The sequence below is a fragment of the Culex pipiens genome, chromosome 3 (genome assembly GCF_016801865.2).
Source record: "Culex pipiens pallens isolate TS chromosome 3, TS_CPP_V2, whole genome shotgun sequence".
Taxonomy (NCBI): Eukaryota; Metazoa; Arthropoda; class Insecta; order Diptera; family Culicidae; genus Culex; species Culex pipiens.
Window position 1 is genome coordinate 6,445,235 of NC_068939.1, and position 23,229 is coordinate 6,468,463.

Here is a 23,229-nt window from a genome sequence, read left to right on the forward strand (position 1 = left end):
TAAACACGTTTTCAGTGAGCGCAGATTTTCAGCGGATTAAATTACATTAGGTTTAAATTAGGTTTGTACATATACATCATTGCAGATGCGGTGGTCATCATGGTTTTGAATATTTCAATTGAATTATTTTCATTTATTGAGTTTAATTTATTCATGCGATACCTGATTTAGCAAATTTGGTTTTACTAATGGAATAGTGCGACAATGTTGTTGATGTTAACTGGGTTTAAAATATGTAAAACTGGTTTGTTGTGAATTTTACATACTTTTTTTGAACATAAATTTATTCATACATGTTTGAATGATTATACAGCTACAACTGTGGATTACTATCAACCGATGTTGAGATATCATTGATTCTAATTAATTCATTAAAATATCATTGTTAGTCAAAATCTGATCGTGAATGTTAACCTTTCCAAACCAATCATCGATTGAAGGTACATTACTCTTTTTGACCCTCATTTCTTATACTTATATTTTAGTTGTAGGTATGGATATGGACTACACTGAAAAAAATGATACACGCTAAAAATTTTTTGGTGATTTTTTATTTAACTTTTTGTCACTAAAACTTGATTTGCAAAAAAATACTATTTTTATTTTTTTTTATTTTTTGAAATGCCAACTTTTCAGAAATTTACAGGTTGTGCAAAAAATCTTTGACCGAGTTATGATATTTTATATCAATACTGATTTTTTCAAAAAATCGAAATACTGGTCGTAAAAAATTTTCAACATCATTTTTCGATGTAAATTCAAATTTGCAGTCAAAAAGTACTCTAGTGAAATTTTGATAGAGTGCACCGTTTTTAAGTTAAATCCATTTTTAGGTGACTTTTTTAAAAATAGTCGCAGTTTTTCTTTTTTTTTAATTAGTGCACATGTTTTCCCACTTTTTAAAAAAATATTTTTGAAAAGCTGAGAAAATTCTCTATATATTTCTTTTTTGAACTTTGTTGATACGACCCTTAGTTGCTGAGATATTACCATGCAAGTGTTTAAAAACAGGAAAATTGATTTTTTCCAAGTCTCACCCAAACAGCCCACCATTTTTTAATGTCGATATCTCAGCAACTAATAGTCCGATTTACAGTGTTAAAATATGAAACACTCGTGAAATTTTCCGATCTTTTAGAAAACAATATTTTCAACAAATTTTAAACCAAGACTTCAGCAATTCAATATTATGCCCTTTTGAAATGTTTGTCTTGGTTTAAAAATTTTGAAAATATTTTTATCGAAGAGATCGGAAAATTTCACGAGTTCCTGTTTTTAAACACTTGCATTGCAATATCTCAGCAACTAAGGGTCGTATCAACAAAGTTCAATAAAGCAAAATATAGAGAATTTTCTCAGCTTTTCAAAAATATTTTTTTCAAAAGTGGGCAAACATGTGCACTTATTTAAAAAAATGAAAAACTGCGACTATTTTCAAAAAAGTCACCTAAAAATGGATTTAACTTGAAAACGATGCACTTTATCAAAATTTCACCAAAGTACTTTTTGATTGCAAATTTGATTTAACATCGAAAAATGAAGTTGAAATTTTTTTACGACCAATATTTCGATTTTTTGAAAAAATCAGTATTGATTAAAAAATTCGTCACTCGGTCAAAGATTTTTTGCACAACCTGGAAATTTCTGAAAAGTTGGCATTTGATGTCCCCTAAAACATATTAAAAAAATAAAAATAAAAATAGTGTTTTTTTTGCAAATCAAGTTTTAGTGACAAAAAGTTAAATAAAAAATCACCAAAAAATTTTTTACCATGTATCATTTTTTTCCAGTGTAGTCCGTATCCATATCTACAACTTTGCCGAAGACACCAAATCGATCAAAAAATTCCTTCAAAAGATACAGATTTTTGAATTTTCATACATCATTTTTGTATGGACAGCTGCCAAATTTGTATGGAAAATTATATGGAGAATCTAATGATGCAAAATGGCTTCTTTGGGCATACTAAAGACACCAAAAAAGTTTCAGTTGGATTAAAAATACAAAAATTAAAATTAAAAAAAAAGACCGATTTCGTGGAGAATTGCTCAATTGCAAATGACTTTGCATATGTTTGTTTGATAAAATTCACCGTTTTTAAGTTGGTGACATCTTAAACCCTTCAGGCTTAAAAATTCTTTAGCCGGTATTTTTTTTTTGATCAATATGTCTTATCATGCCTAATAATTTTAAAAACATTTAAGACTGTTACAAATTTTATTTAAAATTTCTCAAAAAAAAAAAAGGAAAAAGAATCAATAAACTTTAAATTATCAATGGAAATTTAGGTGCAATCAGCTGAGATCAATTTAAAAATGTGTTTGAATCATTTTTAGCATGTTTGGGTTTATTAAAAAATCTTTTGATGTTTTGAAAATTTCGTTTTTTTTTGCTGAAATTTTTGTTTTCGTCGAATCTTACATTTTTGAAATCTAGTGATTGCAAACAACTGAACTAGTGTAAAGTTTGTTGCAGCATTAAAATACTTTATGACTTGACAATTTTCTGCTCTTGCCATACAAATGATTTCGAAATTTTAGAATCAAGAGTACCCTTTGGAATGAGCTGTAATAACTTGGTTTGGACATTTTTAAAAGTTTTTAAGGTTTCATTTTTTTATTAAAAAGATATTTTTTATTGAAAATTGAATCAATAGTTGCCAGAACATCATTGGTTAAAAAATAAAGGCTCATTTTCACAATATTTAAACATTAAAAGGCTGATTATCATCACCCAGAAGTCCGATCACATTAAAAAAAAAAGGATATTGTCAGCTTATTTCTTTTATTTTACTATAATATTTTATTAGTTTTTAAGATTTTTTACCGAATTTTCAACTGCTGAATAGTTCGGTAAACTGAAAATTACCGAATTTGGTAAAAATTCATTAATGTTCATTATTGTTCAATCGTACAACCGAAATTCGGTAAAATTTTGTTCATTTTGACCGATCTAAACTTTACCGATTTTTCAACTACTGAATTCGTTAAAAAAAATCTAAGTGTGTTTATTTTTTTTAAGTTGGTGATTTTTTGTATAATGTTCTGCTCTTTTTGATAAAAAATATTTGGAAATTTTACAATCAATTTTGAAAGGGCAAAAACACTCATTTTTGAAATTTTTAAATGTTGGGCTGGATTTTAAAATTTCTAAACATTTGTTTTGAAAGCAGCTGCACAAATTTTGTTTAAAGTTTTTTTCCCCCCCCTTCAAAGTTGGCCCGTAAAATCAGGGGGCAAAAAAAATATTTTTTCAAAAAACTTCAATATTTTTATGAAAATTTGAAAATCAATTTAAAATGAATTCCCCTGCGTTTAGAATCATTTTTAGCATGTTTGGGTTGATTTAAAAATCTACTATCGCTAAAGTTTTTTTTTCGAAAAAATTTTTGTTTTCGTGTCAAATTTTACATTTTTTGAAAACATTTATTGCAAAACAACTGAACTAGTGTAAAATACATTTAAAAACAGTTTTTCCATGCAAATGTTGAAACTATGGCATGTTATTTTAATATTTTTATTTTTTTGCCCCCCCCCCCCCCCTCGACTCCGGCCAGAGCCGAGGGACAAAAACTTTAAAAAATATTTGCATCGGCCTTATCTTTGTATCGACAACCAAGGGCCAACAAAGTTGAAAAAAAAAAAAACGAAATGTATGAGGGTAATTCTCTACCAACTCACACGAAATCGGGAAAAGTTGCCCCGACCCCTCTTCGATTTGCGTGAAACTTTGTCCTAAGGGGTAACTTTTGTCCCTGATCACGAATCCGAGGTCCGTTTTTTGTTATCTCGTGACGGAGGGGCGGTACGACCCCTTCCATTTTTGAACATGCGAAAAAAGAGGTGTTTTTCAATAATTTGCAGCCTGAAACGGTGATGAGATAGAAATTTGGTGTCAAAGGGACTTTTATGTAAAATTAGACGCCCGATTTGATGGCGTACTCAGAATTCCGAAAAAAACGTATTTTTCTACAAAGTTGTAGAGCAGACAATTACAAAAATGTTGATATATAGACATAATGGGAACATTGTTACACTCTAAAAAATAACCCTGCAAAGTTAGAAAAAAACACGAAATTTTAAAATGAAAAATTTTGCTCTAAATGAAAAAATGACCCTTCTGGGTCAATGTAGATTCGAAAAGTACATTAAATTTCCCATAAAATGACATGTTTCAAAAATTTTTACAGTCGAGTAACGGAAAATGGGAGAATTTTTAAAAATTTTTTAGTGTTTTTTTCGATGAAAAATACGTTTTTTCGGAATTCTGAGTATGCCATCAAATCGGGCGTCTAATTTTACATAAAAGTCCCTTTGACACCAAATTTCTATCTCATCACCGTTTCAGGTTGCAAATTATTGAAAAACACCTCTTTTTTCGCATGTTCAAAAATGGAAGGGGTCGTACCGCCCCTCCGTCACGAGATATCAAAAAAACGGACCTCGGATTCGTAATCAGGGACAAAAGTTACCCCTTAGGACAAAGTTTCACGCAAATCGAAGAGGGGTCGGGGCAACTGCTGTGTGAGTTGGCGGAGAATTACCCATGAAAGTTTTTCAATCTTTCAAATCCTTTTTTCAAATATGGGAAAGGCCGTTGCAAATATTTTGCACAGTTTATGTCGCCTCCCCCCCTTCAAATTGGTCCAAAAAATCATGGGGCAAAAACATATTTTTTCAAAAAAACATAAATTTTAATAATTGTTTATCAAAATAGAAGTCTAATGAACTGAAAACAATCTGAAATGCATTTTTCTACATTGATAATCATATTTAGCAGGTTTGGAGTGGCTTAAAAGTATTTTGAATTTTAATGAAATTCCGATATACAGCACCGCAAAAACTTTTTTTCGAAAAAAAAAATTGTTTCGCCAATCTAAGATATTTTCGAAACTAATAATTGCAAAACAACTGGACAGATGTACAACGCATTTTGAAACACTTTTTCAAATGTTGAAACCATGGCTCGTAATTTCATCTTTATACTTTGGTCAGAGTCAAGGGGCATTAATTTCAAAAAATATTTGCAACGGCCTAAACACAAAAAAATGAAAAAAAAAAACATCTTGTAAAGGTGCACATTCACTTAAGTACATTTGTATAGCTTATTTAATTTTTGACCTTTTTGTATATTTTTTTGAAAAAAATAACTATTTTGTTAAAAAATAACATAATTTATGCCCTTTCCGGATTTTTTTAAAACGAAGGCATATTAAAAATATAAATGAGGTGTTTTTGAAAATATATTTTTTTTACTATTGACGAAAAGTGATTGTCAAAATAAGAGAAAAAAAAATCTGTGAATTCGTTTCAACTATCATTTTGCTGAAGAAGCGAAAAAAACTCCTTCAAAATTTACAGACATTGAATACATACCATTTTTGTATAGACAAACTAAATGATGCAAAATGGTTTTTTTGGACATATGGATCGCTCTCAAATGTTGTAAAGTTATTTTCGATTGCTAGTTTGATTTCGCAAAAATATTTTTGAAATTTTGTTCGACAATATTTTAGATTTATTTTTTTGACAAAATCAAATTATTCATATTTTGGTCACAAAATTTTCAGTGATTGAAAATTTAATAATAAAATCTGAAAATTGTTTATTTCGTGTATCTAGTTTTTCAAAGGTCCTATTAATAACATACAATTTTATCAAAGTCACTAAATCGATCAGAAAATCTTTTCTTTTGATACATGGAATCCATGGGCAAAATGTCATCCAAATCATTTAAAAAAAACGAGAATGAATTTCAGTACTCATGACACAACATCTTCCCTCCCCAGGATGATCTCCCCCTTTCTTAAAGTTGTTTGTCTGTTGTCACGTAGTACTTAATCTAGAAAAGCCAAGAAATTCCCTCCAAGCGTTTTGCTGACACACATTCGGTGGTGCTCTCTTGGTGAACACACTGTTCCAGCCCCCAGTCGTCCACCTATTATACATAGTGGAGGTCGTACAAACCACATTCTCTTCATCAAGTGAAGCGACTTTTCTCCTCTGCCCGCGACCCTTCATCAACCTAATTCAGTGCTGAAAGTTGAGAGGTTGGTTGAGTAATTGTAAGGTGCGAGAATTTCATCACAGTTTTCTTTATTGTGTTGGACACGGAGGTAAATAAAAAGATTAGTTTTAAGTTCAAACAAACTTTGAGTTTTGTGTCCTGAACCGAGAATTGAGACTTTCGTTTGGTTAGCACGGTCGGTACAAAGTACGCACTTGTAATTGAGGTACTCCGTGTGTATCCCTACAACAATTACAAAGTTGGTCGCCAAGGGAATCCAGAATCTCATCGTACTTTTAACGGTTGAAAATTAACTTTTTCGCTACACACTTGCAACCAGGTCAGGTTCTCAACCTGTTTCAATGTGGTCACTTTTAAGTGCGTTTTCATGGGGCAACTTTTAATTACAACTGCCCCCTTTCGTAAGCCAGCTACCCTGCCGAAACAGGTGTGTCCTGTAAACGAAGTCTTTTTTTGAAAAGGTTGTTGTTTTAGCACGAACCTTTAAAAGAATTTCACGGTTCTCGTTGATTCCTCCCCTTAATGGTGTCGTGGGACTACCGAGCTTGTAATGGGACAATTTAGTTCCCGTTGAAGTGTGCGAATGGTCGCTGTAAGCCCCAGGGAAGAAGGTCGACCGGAAGCGGACTAAGGGAAAACAAAAATAAACCAGACTCCAGAAGGTTCGGCATGTATTTTTCATCCTCGTTTAATGACAGTATATCGCCTCCAGGTAACCGGAGCCAGCAAGCTTCGGTCTAAGTCTCTGTTAAGGACAGGCTCGGCCGGAGAAGTGGTTGGGAAGTATTTTTGATAGGCAATAAAAATTCTACCGATTTTTTCTCCCCCACCCCATTCTATTTGGGCAAAGACATACTTTGTTGTAGGTCCCTTCCACGTCTGGACAGCAGCTTCGTCCTCTAAAAATAAAGTTAGGTTAGGTTTAGAGGGCGTCGTCGTTTACTCTTTGGTCCTCGGCGACGAGGGACGACAAAAGTTTCCCAACCTGGCCACGTGGTGCTGTCCTTCTGCGGTGATAAAGTCGTGAACAGTGTTGTGTACGAAGTTTGATACAAAAAGAGCCCAACCGTTGACGTTGTTGTTGGACGAATTTCTTATTGTTGTGGTTGATGCGGTTCGTTTAACCGATGAGAGAGTGAAGCCGGTCCCTGGAAATTTTGCGGCGTGAGAAAGTCACCGTCGAGGAATTCTGTGTGTGGTTTTGGGCGGAACAACATGTACGATATGGGGGAAAAGTTTGCGAAAAGTATTTCCAACGTTGTGCAGAGGGGGATGCAATTTGGGCGATGAAAATACAAAAGGGGTTCGTTGTATTGACAAAGTCATAAAACTTGGAATCATGACGGTAATTGGACGAAATTTAGATGGATTGAGAAGGTAGGTGAAGCCGAAATCCGGGACCATGGTGTAGGGGTGAGCGTGGTTGCCTCTCACCCAGTCGGCTTGGGTTCGATTCCAGACGGTCCCGGTGGCATTTTTCGAGACGAGATTTGTCTGACCATGCCTTCCGTCGGATGGGGAAGTAAATGTTGGCCCCGGTCTAACCTAAAGGGTTAGGTCGATAGCTCAGTTCAGGTGTAGGAGTCGTCTCCCTGGGTACTGCCTCGGTGGAGTTGCTGGTAGGCAGTTGGACTAACAATCCAAAGGTCGTCAGTTCGAATCCCGAGGTGGATGGGAAGCTAAGGTGTAAAAAGAGGTTTGCAATTGCCTCAACTTCGGACACTTAGTTTCGAGTAGGAATCTCGCGATCGAGAACGCCAAGGCAATGCTGTAGAGAGAATAATTTGAATTTGATTTTTTTTGTTATGAAGCGGAATTTCCGAATTTCGTGGTCAAGATTTGCACCTGACAATTATGCATTCGTTTGAAATAACAACCAATCTGTGTCCCAACTACAAATCAAACACGCAAATTTTATTTGCCCACCTGGAAAATTTCCATGACCAAATTGTGCGTACTCACAATCGTGATTCAAACCCAAACAAAGTACTCCCGTGGACAATAGCAATCCTCTCAAATTTACATGTAGATATATATTTTTGTGAAATGTCCTACTCCAGGCTCCGCTTTTTTGCTGGGAACCCAACCATCCGTTGAATATGCATAGCCCTGGGTTGCTGGTTGTATGATAATTCAATTTCACTGGGGAAATGTCGTCTGCTGGATCCGATACGGCCACGATCAGGACCAGGGCCTAGACCAGAGGCAAAATGGTATCAATTTTCACGCAACCACACTATGCTGGTTTGTACACGGAAAGACTGACCTAGTTTGGAACAACTAAAATTTTTGGTAAAGTTAGCAAATTGTTTAGCTAACTCAACAAGAATATTAGTTAAAACAGAATTGCTAGATTTACCACAACCAGTCTTCCCGTGTGATCATAGTTTGTGGACCACCTCAACCCTGCTCCACTGCTGCTGCTGCTACGTACATTAGTGTCATTGTAGCAAAATTGAATAATTGGGCGCGATTCGATTAAGGTATAGCAGCCATGTAGCGTTATCGACAAGCCGGTGATAAGCAGCGACTCCCAAGTGGCGACGACCGACGTTGCCAATCGAGCTGGAAAATTGCCAAAAAATATCTACACCAACATCCGCAACTCCTTTTCGCCATATTTTTGCCCGCGTACCTCACCCCAGCAGAAAAAAAAACAAGAAAAACGTAATCCACCCGGCTGTCGGAGAATGGAATTTCCACCCGGTATTTATCAGATTAAATTGAAAGCTTATTATCGGTGCTGTCTGTGCGCGCTGACGTTGACGGTTGAAGAAGACATTGGCATACCTTCTTCTCCTTCTTCTTTTCTATTTTCGTTAGAAAGCTTTACGATAATGTCTTGTTTTAGCGAACGCAAACCTCCCACACCCTTCTAAACAAAGGCGGTATAAAATGTCTCCATTCCCCAAAACAAAAAAAAAATGAAAAATCGAGAATGATTTGTCAATTTTTGCACGAATGGCATGTCAACGCCGCCAAAAAGGGGGACTTTGTTCCGTTTTGTTGGATATTCCAGAATGCCGGAACGCCTTTCCGGGAGAATAAAAAAAAACGAGCAAGACAGATATCAACCAAAATGGGATGAGTTATTTGCCAATAAAATTAATCGGCTTAGCAGTGGTACGTGTGCAAAGGGGGAGAAAAGGCTTTAAGCTTGCCGGAATCAGAAGGTCTTTTTTGAAGACTTCAATATTTGGCTGGTAGGGAAATTTAATCAATCCAGATTCTTGAATTGATTATTTTAAAAATTACAATTTAACATTTTGTTTATTGTGAAAACGTCAAATATAAGAAATATTAGAAAAGCAGAGTTGTAAAAATATCTTACCTGATAATGCGATAATCTTATCGCTGATGATGTATAACTCATTTTGAAATTTATCTTAATATCGACTCCATATCATGTTAAATTTTCGATAATTTCACTAAGAATATATTTTATGATCAATTTCGTAAGTTTCAAATTATAAATACTCAACATTGTTCGCAAAATACCTTATTTTTTCGCTTCTTTTGATACCCATATTGCATATTATGAAAAGTTTAATAATTTCGAAAAATACGGTATTGTGTTAACAATTTCGAGTATTTATACTTTGAAACTTAGTTAATTTTCATTAAATATACTCTTAGTGAATGCATCACAAATTTATCACGATATGGTTGAATTAAGTCGATTTTAGAAATATTTTAAGAATGAGTTATCGTCCGATATCGGCGATAAGATTTTCGCAATTATCGAAATAACGATAACAATAGATGATCGAAAACGGCCCGACAATAACGATAGTTCAATAGTTATCGAGCCTCAATAATTTGTCCAGTGCCGTTTTTCTGAAAGAACAAAAGACTCAGCGGTGAAGGCGCGTCATCTGGGTCTGCTGAAAATCTCGACAAAGGAATGAATCGCCTGACGACAAAGGAATAAATCGCCTATTATCTAATACCTTTATGTAGGAATTATTAAATGATAGTTTTTAGATCACTGAAACACTAACGAATTGTTAAAAAAAATGCGTAAAACTTTGTCTTTAGGAGTAATTTTGGCCCCTGCTTTTGGGACAAATTGGATGTCCGTTCAATGACGCACTCGAAGTTATGGAGCATGGGTCATTCCAGGTCAACTGGGTACACTTTTGGACTCGACCTTCACCGATTTGGACCAAACTTGGAGGGGACGTTTATCTATCGATAGTTAACAGAAATCCCAAATTTGGTGCTGATTGGATTATCGCTTTATTTTTGGCACCGGCCTCTGTTTTGACGATATTCAAAAAAAACTTTTTTTTTTCTTTTAATCATAACTTTGCAACTATTTAAGCAAAAGACTTTCTACAGGTTGCATTTTATAGAAAAATTGTCCAAGGAGTTAGTTAAAAAGAAAATTTTAACCTCTAATATTCCTTATATTTTTTTTTAATTTTATCATTATCGTGTTTCCCGGCCAATTTTACATAAAAATCAATGTAAACCTCAAACTAAAACGAACTATTGGCTAGATATAGCGATTTTACTGAAAAAGTTAGATTTTGCGCAGCACTCTGTCCTATTAATTCAAATCCGAAATAAGTTTTTTACATATAAAAGACGAACTATGCGGGATTCATTCCTTTTTGTTGAAAAGTACGCCATGTTCTTCCGAATGCTGTACAAAATCAAGCTTTTTTCAGTAAAATCACTGTATCTCACCAATAGAGGAGCGGCCGTGGCTGACTGGTTACGGTGTTCGCTTTCTAAGCGAATGGTCCTGGGTTCGATTCCCATCTGCTCCCAACGAGAAAGTATAGGAAATATAAATCTTGAATCTCTGAACATGAACGAAAAATCAAAGTCGCTGGAGTCGGGGTTCGAACCCCCGTCCTTTAGATTGGTAAGCAAAAATGCTAGCCACTAGGCCATCGCAACTTGGTGAGCTATGATTGGAATTAGGAATACTGTTGTATCTACCAACTATATACGCGCTGGGTCCTTGTCCATTTGACGAGGGTTCGGAAGTTCTAAATAACGTTTTAATCCGATTGATGCAAACGTTCTTCAGGGCGGGGCTTGTCGACTCAAGCTGAGGGACCTCGCGCTCGGCTAGCCAGCGTAGAAATGGGTCACCGAAGCTCGGCAGAGCTAACACCTTCCAAATGCCTATGCGAGTTATTTGCATGTATAGAATGTAGATCTTAAAATACATGGAAACAACTCAATTTGTAAGAAGCGACCGCGTGGTCCCGTTTGGTTGGTTGCACACACACACACACACACAATCACTGTATCTCACCAATAGGTCATTTTAGTTTGTGGTTTACATTGATTTTTATTTAAAATTGGGCGGGAAACACAATGGTGATAAAATAAAAAAATAGAAATATAAGGAAATTGTCAAACCTGAATTTAAATACTTAAAAAGTTGAAATATAATATTAGGGGGCCTTTGAGGGTTAAAATTTTATTTTTATCGAATTCCTTGGACATTTTTTTATAAAATGCAACCTGTAGAAAGTCTTTTGCTCAAATTGTTTCAAAGTTATGATTAAAAGAAAAAACAGTTTTTTAGAAAATCGTCAAAAAAGAGGGCGTGCCAAAAATAGAGGGATGGTCCAATCAGCACCAAACTAGGGATTTCTGTTAACTATCGATAGATGAACGTTCCCTCCAAGTTTGATCCAAATCGGTGAAGGTCGAGTCCAAAAGTGTACCCAGTTGATCTGAAATGCCCCACATACATTAACTTCATCAAAAACTTACTCTTTTTAAAATAAAAGAAATTGAAAAATACAGTTTTTTTCGGAATTGAACGTCCAGTTATCCTTATCAAAATTTGAAAAAAAAGAAAAGTGTCGTGGAAAACTAAGTGGGGACAACTGCTGCGTGAGTTGGCGGAGAATTATCCAACTTCGATTCAATTCAACCAAAATCTGTAAATTTTTGCATACTGAATTGTTCAGCAGTTTGAAATTCGGTTAAATCTTTACTATAAATTGCTTCAAATTGCATTTCATGACAAGATCTCAATTGTCAAAACAATCATTGGCATTACTTCATAAATGATAGAACATTGAAATAGTAAATAATAATTTCTTCGAATCAATACACAAAATGATTCAATAATGTTCCTTATTTATTGTCTATGGATCACGATGCAGTGTCAATATTTGACCAAAATTTCTGTTTTGGATTCTCTAAGACAGCGATTCTCAACCTTCTTCTAGGCTGGTACCCCCTACCATGTAAATCAAGTAGGCCCGGTACCCCCGTTGAGAATCGCTGCTCTAAGAGGAAAATTTCGACCAAATTGCAAATTACTGCTACAGTGGACTCTCTCGTTGTCGATATTGAAGGGACCGTCGAGAGGGGAGTTATCAAATTATATAGACCGAAAAATCAAAGCATTCTATTTGAAGGGACTGAAAAAAATATCGACAGCTGGGAGCAATATTGATATCGAGAAGATCGACAGTCAGAGAGTTTTTATTCTATCTAGATGATTGAGTTGTTTAATTATCTCGTAAAAGTAGGTTCATTTTCTCGAAAAAATTATCATTCACGTGAAATCCTCCAAAGATTCACGTTGACGTGTTCAAATTGACAAAAATGTAGCTCACCTACACATTTGGACATTCGTTCCGGCTTGATGAAATTGAGTTGAATGAAAAAACACATAAGGCAACAGATTCCTAGAAAGGGAATGTTATTCTTGCAAGTGAGAGAATATGTCTTCAGTTCCAAATTTGATTCCCTCACTCTATATTTGTTCGCCTGACAGCGTCACTCTACGAAAACAGCTGGAAAGTCCAAAAAAAGTTCCACAAATCTCAGTCTCGGTTCACTGCTCCGTTGCGCAATGCTTTTTTTTCTTTGAGAGGTGTGGTCCGTATGTAGACACACAGATACGGCTGGAGTGTGACGGAGATCGATTTCGGACTTGGCCACGGTTCAGCGGTTCCGGCTAGCGCCGGATTGGGCGGGATTCTGTCGGTGCGTGAAAATGAACCAATTTCATTTTGATTCCGTCCAGATTCGAGTCGAGTGCCCGGACACTTGGCACCGCACAGTCTCGAGTGTGTTGATTTGATTTCTTCGGTCGCCGGCCTGATGAAGTCGCTTCTTCTGTGTGTGTGTGTGTGGCAGCATCTGTTGAGCACGTCCCGTACGGAAAAGCTTGATTCAATTATGGCGTCCTTACGGAAAACGGCCACGTCCACAGTTTTTATTCCGGGCCGAGAAAAGGTTTTCTTTTTTTTTATTTCTGCTGAAGAGCCGGAATTTTATGGGTTAAATCACCATGCGACTCCACTGAAGAGAAACAATTCTGAAATTTTGTTATCGACAACCGCCCACAGCCAGGTTTATCAGACCAGAATCATAATTCCATGTTTTAATTGGATGATGAAAGACAAAGCTCGGGCATTATTCCGTCAGACAATACGCAGAGCTGTGAATGAAGACGGCTTATCCGAGCAGAACCAGCAGCAGCAGCCTAATCACCAGACATCAAACGCAAAATCCCGAACGAAATTGACCTGATGGCTTGGCCTGCCGCGCCACCGGCCGGGTTTACCGACAAAGGCCAATTAGGTGAAATATTGGCTCAGCCTCGAAACCCGCTCCTAATACACTTTTCTTTGCGTATTGGGTGGTTCCTCGGACGGTGACGGCAACGGGCCGCAGATTCCTTGTTATCCTCTTTTGGGATCACCTTTGACCTTTTCAGCAGGGAGAGTACCAGTAGCCGAGGTGAATCGCAGAGCAGGAATTAGAATTTTTAATAAACTACTAAACTGAACTTTAATAAAGACTTTTCAAAGTATGATGGAAATCAGAAAAAAAAGTATACAACGGCTTAATTTTTGCGATTTTTAGCATTATTTGAATTTTTGGTCTATTATGAAATTAACAACAAATATTCAGTTTACAAAAAGTTTGTATTTTATATTCATTGAAATATTATTTTTCAATTACAGAATATTAGTTATTCAAGTGTTCAACAAGAAAAAAGTAGTTAATAATTTAACTGTTTTGAACACAGAATTAAAAAAATATTTGTTCTTACATTTTTATCCATAGCAATTATTAGTGTATTAAAATAATTTTGCTCCGTAACTAAAAAAATGTTAAGGTTTGATAAATAAGCTATTATACAAAAAAAAAACCAAAGATTTTTTTACCTAAATTATTAGGATATCGGTTTTAATAAATGTTGCTTTGCAAAAATGGTGATAAATATAGCTGCAGCAAATTGAAAAAAAAAACTAAATTTAAAGCTTAGTTCCCAATAATCTGGAACAAAAACAAACACAAAATGCACATAATAAATTCTAATAGTGCTACTGATAAAAAGTTGATAATCACTAAGAGTAATACATTTTTAAAAATCTTGTGCATTGAGTATTGTTTTTCTCCACAGTGCTCCTCAAGCTAAGTATTCAATAAAAGCCCAAAGAAGTTCAATTTGCTGTCTTGCTGTTTTTTTACCTGTCCTGCTAGTTAAAAAAAACTAACCTAATCCACCTATGCGGTTGGTACAAAAAAACTGGTCAAAAAGGAAATAATTGTCCTCTGACATCAAACTAAGTTTTTGGTAAAAAACCACTGAATCTAAAAGATGCTTTAAAAAATACGTTAAAACCACTTATGTTGATATCACTTGGAACAGGGTTGCCAAATCTTAAAAATTCTAGGCTCTTTAAAAAGTTTTTCGATAACGATAGGACGGATGGTTGATTCGGCCATAATTTTTATACAGATAAGTGACAACTGACCACACAAAAGTACAAAAATATTACTTAAGTTGGTATAAGTTGACACAGGGTTGTCAGATCTTCTGTGAAAAGTTAATTTCCAGTGCTGGATTTTATTTTATTTTAGTGAGAAAGGCAACAAAATTTAAACAAACTTCCATTCTAAGCTGATTTAATGTTGAATTTTTTTAATCTAAAATTTTGTTTCTTTTTTGTCTTTAAGGCCGATGCAAATACCTCAATGAGGAAAGGCTATAAAATCACTCGAAAAATGAACTTCTTTATTCGACCTCGTAGACCCACCTTCACGTATACCTATCGACTCGGAATCAAATTCTGAACAAATGTCTGTGTGTGTGTCTGGATGTGAGTCCGTGCACCGAAAAATATGCACACGATTATCTCCGGATTGGCTGAACCGATTTCGACCGTTTTGGTCTCATTCGATCCGTCTTGGGGTCCCGCAAGACCTTAGTTAATATTATGAAGTTTAGTAAAGTACTTCAAAAGTTATGTTTAAAAAAAACGATTTCAAATAAATTTCGAAAGATTGTAAAAAAGGTGTTTTTTGTAAGAAAACCCGTGATGCTATACATTTTTAAAAAGGTATTCAAAAGACCTTTCCAACGAGCCCAAAACGTTGAAGATCTGACAGTCCTATCAAAAGTTATAAGCGAAAAAAAAACGAAGTTGACTTTATAGCTGTCGGCCACCATTGCTAGTACCAACCACTAGTGTCTTCCTTTTATCTACAAGGACTTCGCCGCCCTGGGCTCCTAAGTGTATGAAAGTATGGCACGGAGCGACGGCGCCGAATACCCATATTTACACAAAGAATTTTAGAGCGCCCGCCGCGGGATTCGAACCGTCGACCTCTGGATAGTGAGTCCAGTGCGCGGTCCGATTGATCCACACGGGAGGGACTACATCAAAAAAAAGTTATAAGCGCTTAAGTGTTATTTATGCACTTTTTGGAGGCCGGAATTCAAATATTTTGATGAAAACGTTGTTGGGGTCCACCATGCGACCTGTCTTTGTATAGGTAATCAAAAGACCTTACCAATGAGCCTAAAACGTTGAAGATTTGACAACCCTATCAAAAGTTATAACCACTTAAGTGTTATTTATACATTTTTTAGGCCGGATTTCAGATATTTTGATAAAAATAAGTCTTATTTATACTCTTTTTTGAGGCTCTGTAGTGTATTAACTTTATGAATGTAAGGAAGGCACCACCCACCTAAAGGTGGATTAAGCAACGCTTTCAAAGTTTAAATCCCATGATTCTGGCCAAAGTTGAAAAAAAAAAATAGAAATAAGAAGAATAGTTATGGAAATTTGTTTGCAATAATTAGTTATCTATTATGAATACAGTTATGAAGACGAGTTATTCCTATTAATTCCGCTATATAATTATGTATGTTTTGACGAAATAATATTTTCTTGCGAATAAAAAACATTTTCATGTATCAAAAATAATAACAAAATCAAGACAGATTTTAACTGGTTCAATCAAGCTCAAAATGTGACATAAATTTTGAAAATATGTGAAGTGCCCTAATATTATTTGAAAAAACGTTTCTTAATCCACCTTTAGGTGGGTGGTGCCTTCCTCACATTTACAAAGTAATAATGAAAATAAGTTTATGAAAAAATATATACCTGATACAGACTTTTCCAGAAAACATGCAGACTCTCATTTGAAGCAATGTGGCAACCGGGCGTTTCGCATCTGGAGCGACTCTCGCACGTAAACAAAAAGACCCGGCCTTTTGAGGTTAGGCAAAAAATCGCTCTTTTTTGTATCTACAAAAATCTTGTTCTTTGCATAACTTTTCAAATACTTAATTAAACAGAATAAAATTTAATAGGGTCTTAGGGGACCCCAAAACGAACAGAATAAGTCGGAACCGGTCAAAATCGGTTCAGCCAGTTCTGAGATAAGCGTGTGGAAAAAAATCATGTCTACACACATCCCCACAGAAATTTGTTCAGAATTTGATTCTGAGTCGATAGGTATACGTGAAGGTATATCTAGGAGATGTATTTAAGAAGTTCATTTTTCGAGTGATTTTATAGCCTTGCCTCAGTAAGGTGAGGAAGGCAAAAATCCGGCCATCATTACTCTTGAAAAATAAACATTTTTTATGCTTTTACTGTCTCTCTTCCTAAAATTCTCAAATTTCCTTCTCTGAGAGGAAAAACAAAACTCAATTGTGGTGAAATCAAAACAGAATCCTGAATCCTTCTTAAAGTATACCTTATCATTTTTCCCAGGAGATTAATTTTTGCATAAATTTCACTGATTTTCATTCAAATGAATTTATTTTGTTTTGTTAACAAACATTAATCATCTACGAAAAGCGACAGAACATTGTTTCACGTATGGCGTTTAACTTGCAAATGTAGCATGAGAAAGGAGCGACAAGTTCTCTTTCGAATTTAATGTATTGGTTTCAATTCAGATTTCAAAATTTTTCAAAAAAATATATTCCTCCTTTGCGCACATCATATTTTCTGCTCGATACGTTCCGAGTATCCCCATTCAATTACTTTCCAACGAGCAAGAGCAACATATTTTTCCCAGAACTTCAACTACGATATCGAGCAATAAAGGCATAACTTGAAGCAACGCAGTTGCTCTGTGTATTATCCCTGGCCCTGCTGCTGCTGCTAGTCTCGGCAGGTGGATCACATTCGATTTCCGCCCGAACTTTGCGCACAAAGTTTCGCACACTCATCAGCTCCTTTTTCAATCGAAAATTTTCTATCCCCAATTTTCATCGTTTGAAACATCGTCTTGCAAAGTGTATGGTCTCATACTCTCATACGTCCCTCCGTAATAGATTTCCTAGGCCTTTCTCGGGAACCACCTCCGGTGGTGGTCTTGAGTTCCCTCCGAAAAATGTCGCAATGGCCGTAATCAGTTTCTTTCTCTTGACTTTTATCGATCCCCCTGGGGGACGGCGACCACTTATCGATAAAAAGGGGTTAGATATTAGACGGGGAAGCCGGTCCAAGGGACAAGCAGTTCTTTGTTGTCTGTGACAAAGAGGTTGTGTTGAAAATTTATGTGTCAAAAGATGCTGCGAGGCTATAGCCGTTTGCACAGCTTGGGAGGTCGCACATTTCCGGCCAATCGAGATTGGCTGGGAGCGATTTTTTCTGTGTGTTTTTCTTATCGAACTTGTTGGGCACAGTTGAAAGGGTCCGGAAGTTCTTTGGGATTTGGTTGAACATTCGTTACAGAAAAAGGATTCATATTTTCCATTCAGAAATAAATCGATGGAACCGTAATTTGAGTTAAACTATTCTTCTCAGTCATGTACATCAAATTTGAAGAATTAAAGTGGCATCATTTGCGCGTAACATCTGATCAAAAGTATCAAATCTCAAAAGGATCATCCAGCAACAACTCCGGAATGGACCATCAGCTCCAGCCGCTGCTGCCCGGAGACCCCAAAACTCATCAACAACCCGTTACCGGGGGTTCCATTTAACTCTCACTCAACTAGAGTTACTCTTAATTGAGAGCACTAACAAACATCTGCCGCGTACCACTTGACCTTTTTGGAGAGCACAGTTCCACATCCAACCGGATGCTCCACCTGCTGCGGCTTTCTTCACTGGGCACCACGTTAAGCCGGCCAATTCCCAGCCCCGGGTCCCAGAACTAGAAGCTTTTGGCTTTTTGGGGCGATTCTTTGGTCTGTAAAACCCATTAACAGTGTAACCTTCTACGCAAGGTAAACAATGATAATCCCCTTCCGCTTTTTATGGACTCTACACCGTCCGCATGGACACGTCGTAGTGGTCAGTCCGTTTCCGGTCATCCGTTCGGGTGGGTGTTTGTGTTGGGGATAACGTTTTGCCCTGAAAAAAGCGGCAACAGAGATCGATATCAGTGCAAGTCAATCGTCCAACGGGAGCGGGAGTGTGTGTTTGTTTTATTCGTACAAACTCTGTTATTGTCCCTCGGCACGGAATGACTTGACTTGAATTGACTTGGGTTTGCTGGAGCTGGAGCGCGGTCGGCTGGAAAATGGTTATTGCCTCGTTTTGTGATTATCATGGTTAGGCTGAGTTCCGGAACCGGGGAGGTGGGATATCTCTATCGGAGATTGGACCCAGTTTATGACAAGTTTCGGACGAGATAGCATCGTCATGCTGGGTGCAATAAAATTAAGTTTGTTTTTTATCACATTTGAGTGAAGAATCAAGTCACTTCTCAGAATTTGGGGTTTTGTCATTCTTACCAAGAAATGGTTATAAAATCACTCAAAAATAAATATTTTTGGAATTTTTTATTAGGTCCTGAAAAAATGTTAAACTGAATTATGAAGTTTTGCGAGATTTCATTTTTACAGTATTTCTTTTTTTCAAATATACTTGATTTATATCCCGTTAAAAAATGTTCTTGCACTAAATATACCAAATTTTCAATACTAACAACCACATGTGATCCTTATGAAACCAAAGTCGTGCAAATGACGATTTTATCACAGTGAAATTTGCTTTTGCACAATGCACAAATATTTTAAAAAAATTAAACATTATCCTTGTCATCACAGTCTCAATTCGGCAACATGCCAAGAAACTCCACATATTACCCGCAGATTTCACTCCAAGAAAATCTCTCACGCTCCAGCTTTTTCCCTCACCAATCCTCTAACAGACGATTCCAAGATTCCATTTTATGGGAAGTTAAATTTCTTCTCCAACAAAGCGCACATCCCAGTGCCTCACCAAAGGCAAACTTATCTTTCATTTATTTCAACCATTTTGGCGCGTTTGCCATCCTCCTCCGTGAAAGGTGATTATTCGAGTGCAAGAAAAAAAAAGAAATTCTGAAATCCAGACTTGTTTCTTCAACCGCCCCCGCGTAGCGCAAGTAGATTATCCGGCAGAATTCATTTCACCGCGCGAGAATCAGAACGAATAACTTTAGTCCAAGTTATAGTGGATGAGCAAAAAAAAAAGCAGCCAGCAGAAAAACTGCTTTTAATAATAAACCAGCCCCGGCTGATGAAGAAGTCGGTCGGTCAGAGATAGGAGACCGTTATCAACGAAGAAGCGGGGTCTTCATCGAGGGTTCTCCGAGGAGTTCCGTCGAGTGCACCGGTTCTCAGGACCCCAGTTTCTTACATTATCCGAGCGAGGATCCTTATCTGGTTAACCGTTTAGCAGCTACGTTTACTGCGCGTGGTTGTTGTTGCTAAAGTTCGTGCTCAGTCACTGAAAATCATCCATTTGTTTTTTTTTCATTACATTGATTAACCCTTGACTAGACATGTTTTATGGTCACAAACGATACAATTTATTTTTATTTATTTTTTTCATAAAATTTTGGTCATCAAGGGTTAGAAAATTTGTTTAAGATTATGCATCTCCCTTAGAAAAAAGCGAGCTTACACTCTAGACTTCTACTCAGTACTTACCAGTACGATTTCGACCGCACCGACTATGTACATGGCGGCTGCTAACGTTGTCCCGGTGTAGAACAACATCCCGACAGCGCCACCAAACTCGGGCCCGAGAGATCTGTGAAGGATGGGAAGAAGACAAGAAAGTTGTAGGTTTATAAAATAGATCTTCAGTAGCGTGAATAAAAGGACGAGCAGCGTCGAAGGAATGGCCCTGCAGAGCTTCTGTCCGTCGAAGAATGCATAATTCAATTAAGTTCGTTCGAACTTGTTTGCCAGCAGCAAGTTATGGTCAAGAAGCACGATTCGTTCTGGTAGATGGGAGAAATTTAGTTTGAGAGCAGTTTAAGGTTAGATACCTAGGAAAAAATGTCAAAAGAGCATCTTCTAAATATAGGATAGAGGCGCTATTTATTGCGTTGGGTTCTTAAATGTCCACGGAAGGTTCTTACGCCAAAATGTGTCCATTTTTGCCTTTGCCTGAAATCAAGTCTCGTAATTTAATTTTTTATCCTTTATTTCTTTTTTTTTTAAGTATTTTTAGACTAATGATTGTTCTGGTGTTTCATGCGTTTTTCAAAAGTTTTTCATTGAATTGTTGAAACCATGGTTTGTAATTTAAATTTATCAATTAATTGTTTTGCGCCTAAATCATACTTGAAAATGATACAATTTCGGTGTGTTCTGCAATATTAAAAAAATGAAGCCTTTTTTTGTCTATTTTTGAATGAATGATATAATTTCTACAAGAATGAGTCAGCTGATTTTTACATCACTTTTTCAGAAGTTAAGAAGTGCTTTAAATAGTTTTGTATAATGAATGAAATTTCCCATGAGTTGTTAGTTGTTTTAAAGATTTTTATTTCTTCATAAAAAAAATAATTTGCGATCCTAATCCAATCCAAATCCAATCCAAATCCAATCCAAATCCAATCCAAATCCAATCCAAATCCAATCCAAATCCAATCCAAATCCAATCCAAATCCAATCCAAATCCAATCCAAATCCAATCCAAATCCAATCCAAATCCAATCCAAATCCAATCCAAATCCAATCCAAATCCAATCCTAATCCAATCCAAATCCAATCCAAATCCAATCCAAATCCAATCCAAATCCAATCAAAATCCAATCCAAATCCAATCCAAATCCAATCCAAATCCAATCCAAATCCAATCCAAATCCAATCCAAATCCAATCCAAATCCAATCCAAATCCAATCAAAATCCAATCCAAATCCAATCCAAATCCAATCAAAATCCAATCCAAATCCAATCCAAATCCAATCCAAATCCAATCCAAATCCAATCCAAATCCAATCCAAATCCAATCCAAATCCAATCCAAATCCAGTCCAAATCCAGTCCAAATCCAATCCAAATCCAGTCCAAATCCAGTCCAAATCCAATCCAAATCCAATCCAAATCCAATCCAAATCCAATCCAAATCCAATCCAAATCCAATCCAAATCCAATCCAAATCCAATCCAAATCCAATCCAAATCCAATCCAAATCCAATCCAAATCCAATCCAAATCCAATCCAAATCCAATCCAAATCCAATCCAAATCCAATCCAAATCCAATCCAAATCCAATCCAAATCCAATCCAAATCCAATCCAAATCCAATCCAAATCCAATCCAAATCCAATCCAAATCCAATCCAAATCCAATCCAAATCCAATCCAAATCCAATCCAAATCCAATCCAAATCCAATCCAAATCCAATCCAAATCCAATCCAAATCCAATCCAAATCCAATCCAAATCCAATCCAAATCCAATCCAAATCCAATCCAAATCCAATCCAAATCCAATCCAAATCCAATCCAATCCAAAAAATAATTAGTTTCCCGGGTTTTTCTTGAAAAAAGCCATATTCTCTTCATAGATTGATTTGTTACAGTAAAAAAAAAATGATTTTGATAATAATTTTTTTCCTTAATATATTGAACATAAAAGATATTTTAATGTAAAATATCTCAAAAAGTTTATTTTCGGAAAAAAATGTTTTCGGTAAAACTTTTTTTGTAAACTAAAGGTTTAATTTTTAATTGGGATGAAATTTTGTCCATCAATTTTGTATGATCAAATAAGTAATTTTGCATAATGATGTTTTTTTTCTTCATACAAGTCTCTAAACAAATTCGGAGACTGTCCATACAAAAATGTTAGGAAATAATTGAAAATCTGTTTCAAGAGAATGGATTTTGCTGATCGATTTGGTTGTTGTTGTTAATTCATTTATTTCTTGCAGCTTTAACTTTCTTTGTCATTCGCTTCCCAAGATCGATTTTGTGTCTTCTGCAAAGTTGAAGGTTAAGATTAGGACATTTTAGGAAAGAATTGATACACGAAAAAATGGCAAAAAGTACGTTTTTGCAATTCCGTCGTGAACCTCGTTGGATAAATGTACGACTCGTGCTGAAAAAATCCTCTTTTTGCAACTTGTTGCATAAACTACTATTTTGCAATTCCGTCGTGAAACTATTTCCATTTCCTGTCATTCTTAAACGATGAAACAGCCTACTTTTCTGTACCAAAAATCACAGAATCGAATATTAACCCTTTACAAAACAAATTCTGAAAAGTTCTACTTTTCAACACTGAAATGGATGCTGAAAAGTTGAACTTTTCAACACTTGTTAGGAAAAGTTATACTTTTCAACATTTTTTTATTTAAACGATTCATTGACTCAATGCATGAACATTTGTCCTATAATTTTGTTCAAAGGGTGTTTTTCGGAATTGCAAAAAACGTTGTATGGAACTCGTTGCAAAATTGATTTTTTATCACTCGTCGTATTTTTCAACTCGGTGAACCTCGTTGAATAAATGTACGACTTGTGCTGAAAATAAATCCTCTTTTTGCACCTTGTTGCATAAACTACTATTTCAGGCCCTTTTGAAATGTTTGTCGTAATTTTAAAGTTACGAACACATTTTATTCAAATTTCCATAAGTGTTCTTTTTTTGGCATTGAGAATCTGATAAATTGTTTCAGCGATTAAAAAATTAGGGCTTACTGAAATCAAACTATTTTTTGCATAA

The 23,229-nt window shown here is 35.9% G+C and overlaps 2 protein-coding genes across 3 annotated transcripts in view; one reads left to right on the forward strand and one right to left on the reverse strand.

Moving 5' to 3' along the window:
- The window catches only part of LOC120430256 (uncharacterized), a 332,478-nt gene that overhangs the window by 228,400 nt on the left and 80,849 nt on the right, over positions 1–23,229 (forward strand). The gene's annotated exons all lie outside the window — the stretch shown is intronic.
- Positions 1–23,229, reverse strand: part of LOC120428141 (solute carrier family 12 member 4) — a 119,369-nt gene that overhangs the window by 26,139 nt on the left and 70,001 nt on the right. The window contains exon 2 of the mRNA XM_052711225.1: positions 20,198–20,430. Coding sequence (XP_052567185.1) covers positions 20,198–20,430 — 233 coding nt within the window. The remainder of the gene's footprint in view (positions 1–20,197; positions 20,431–23,229) is intronic.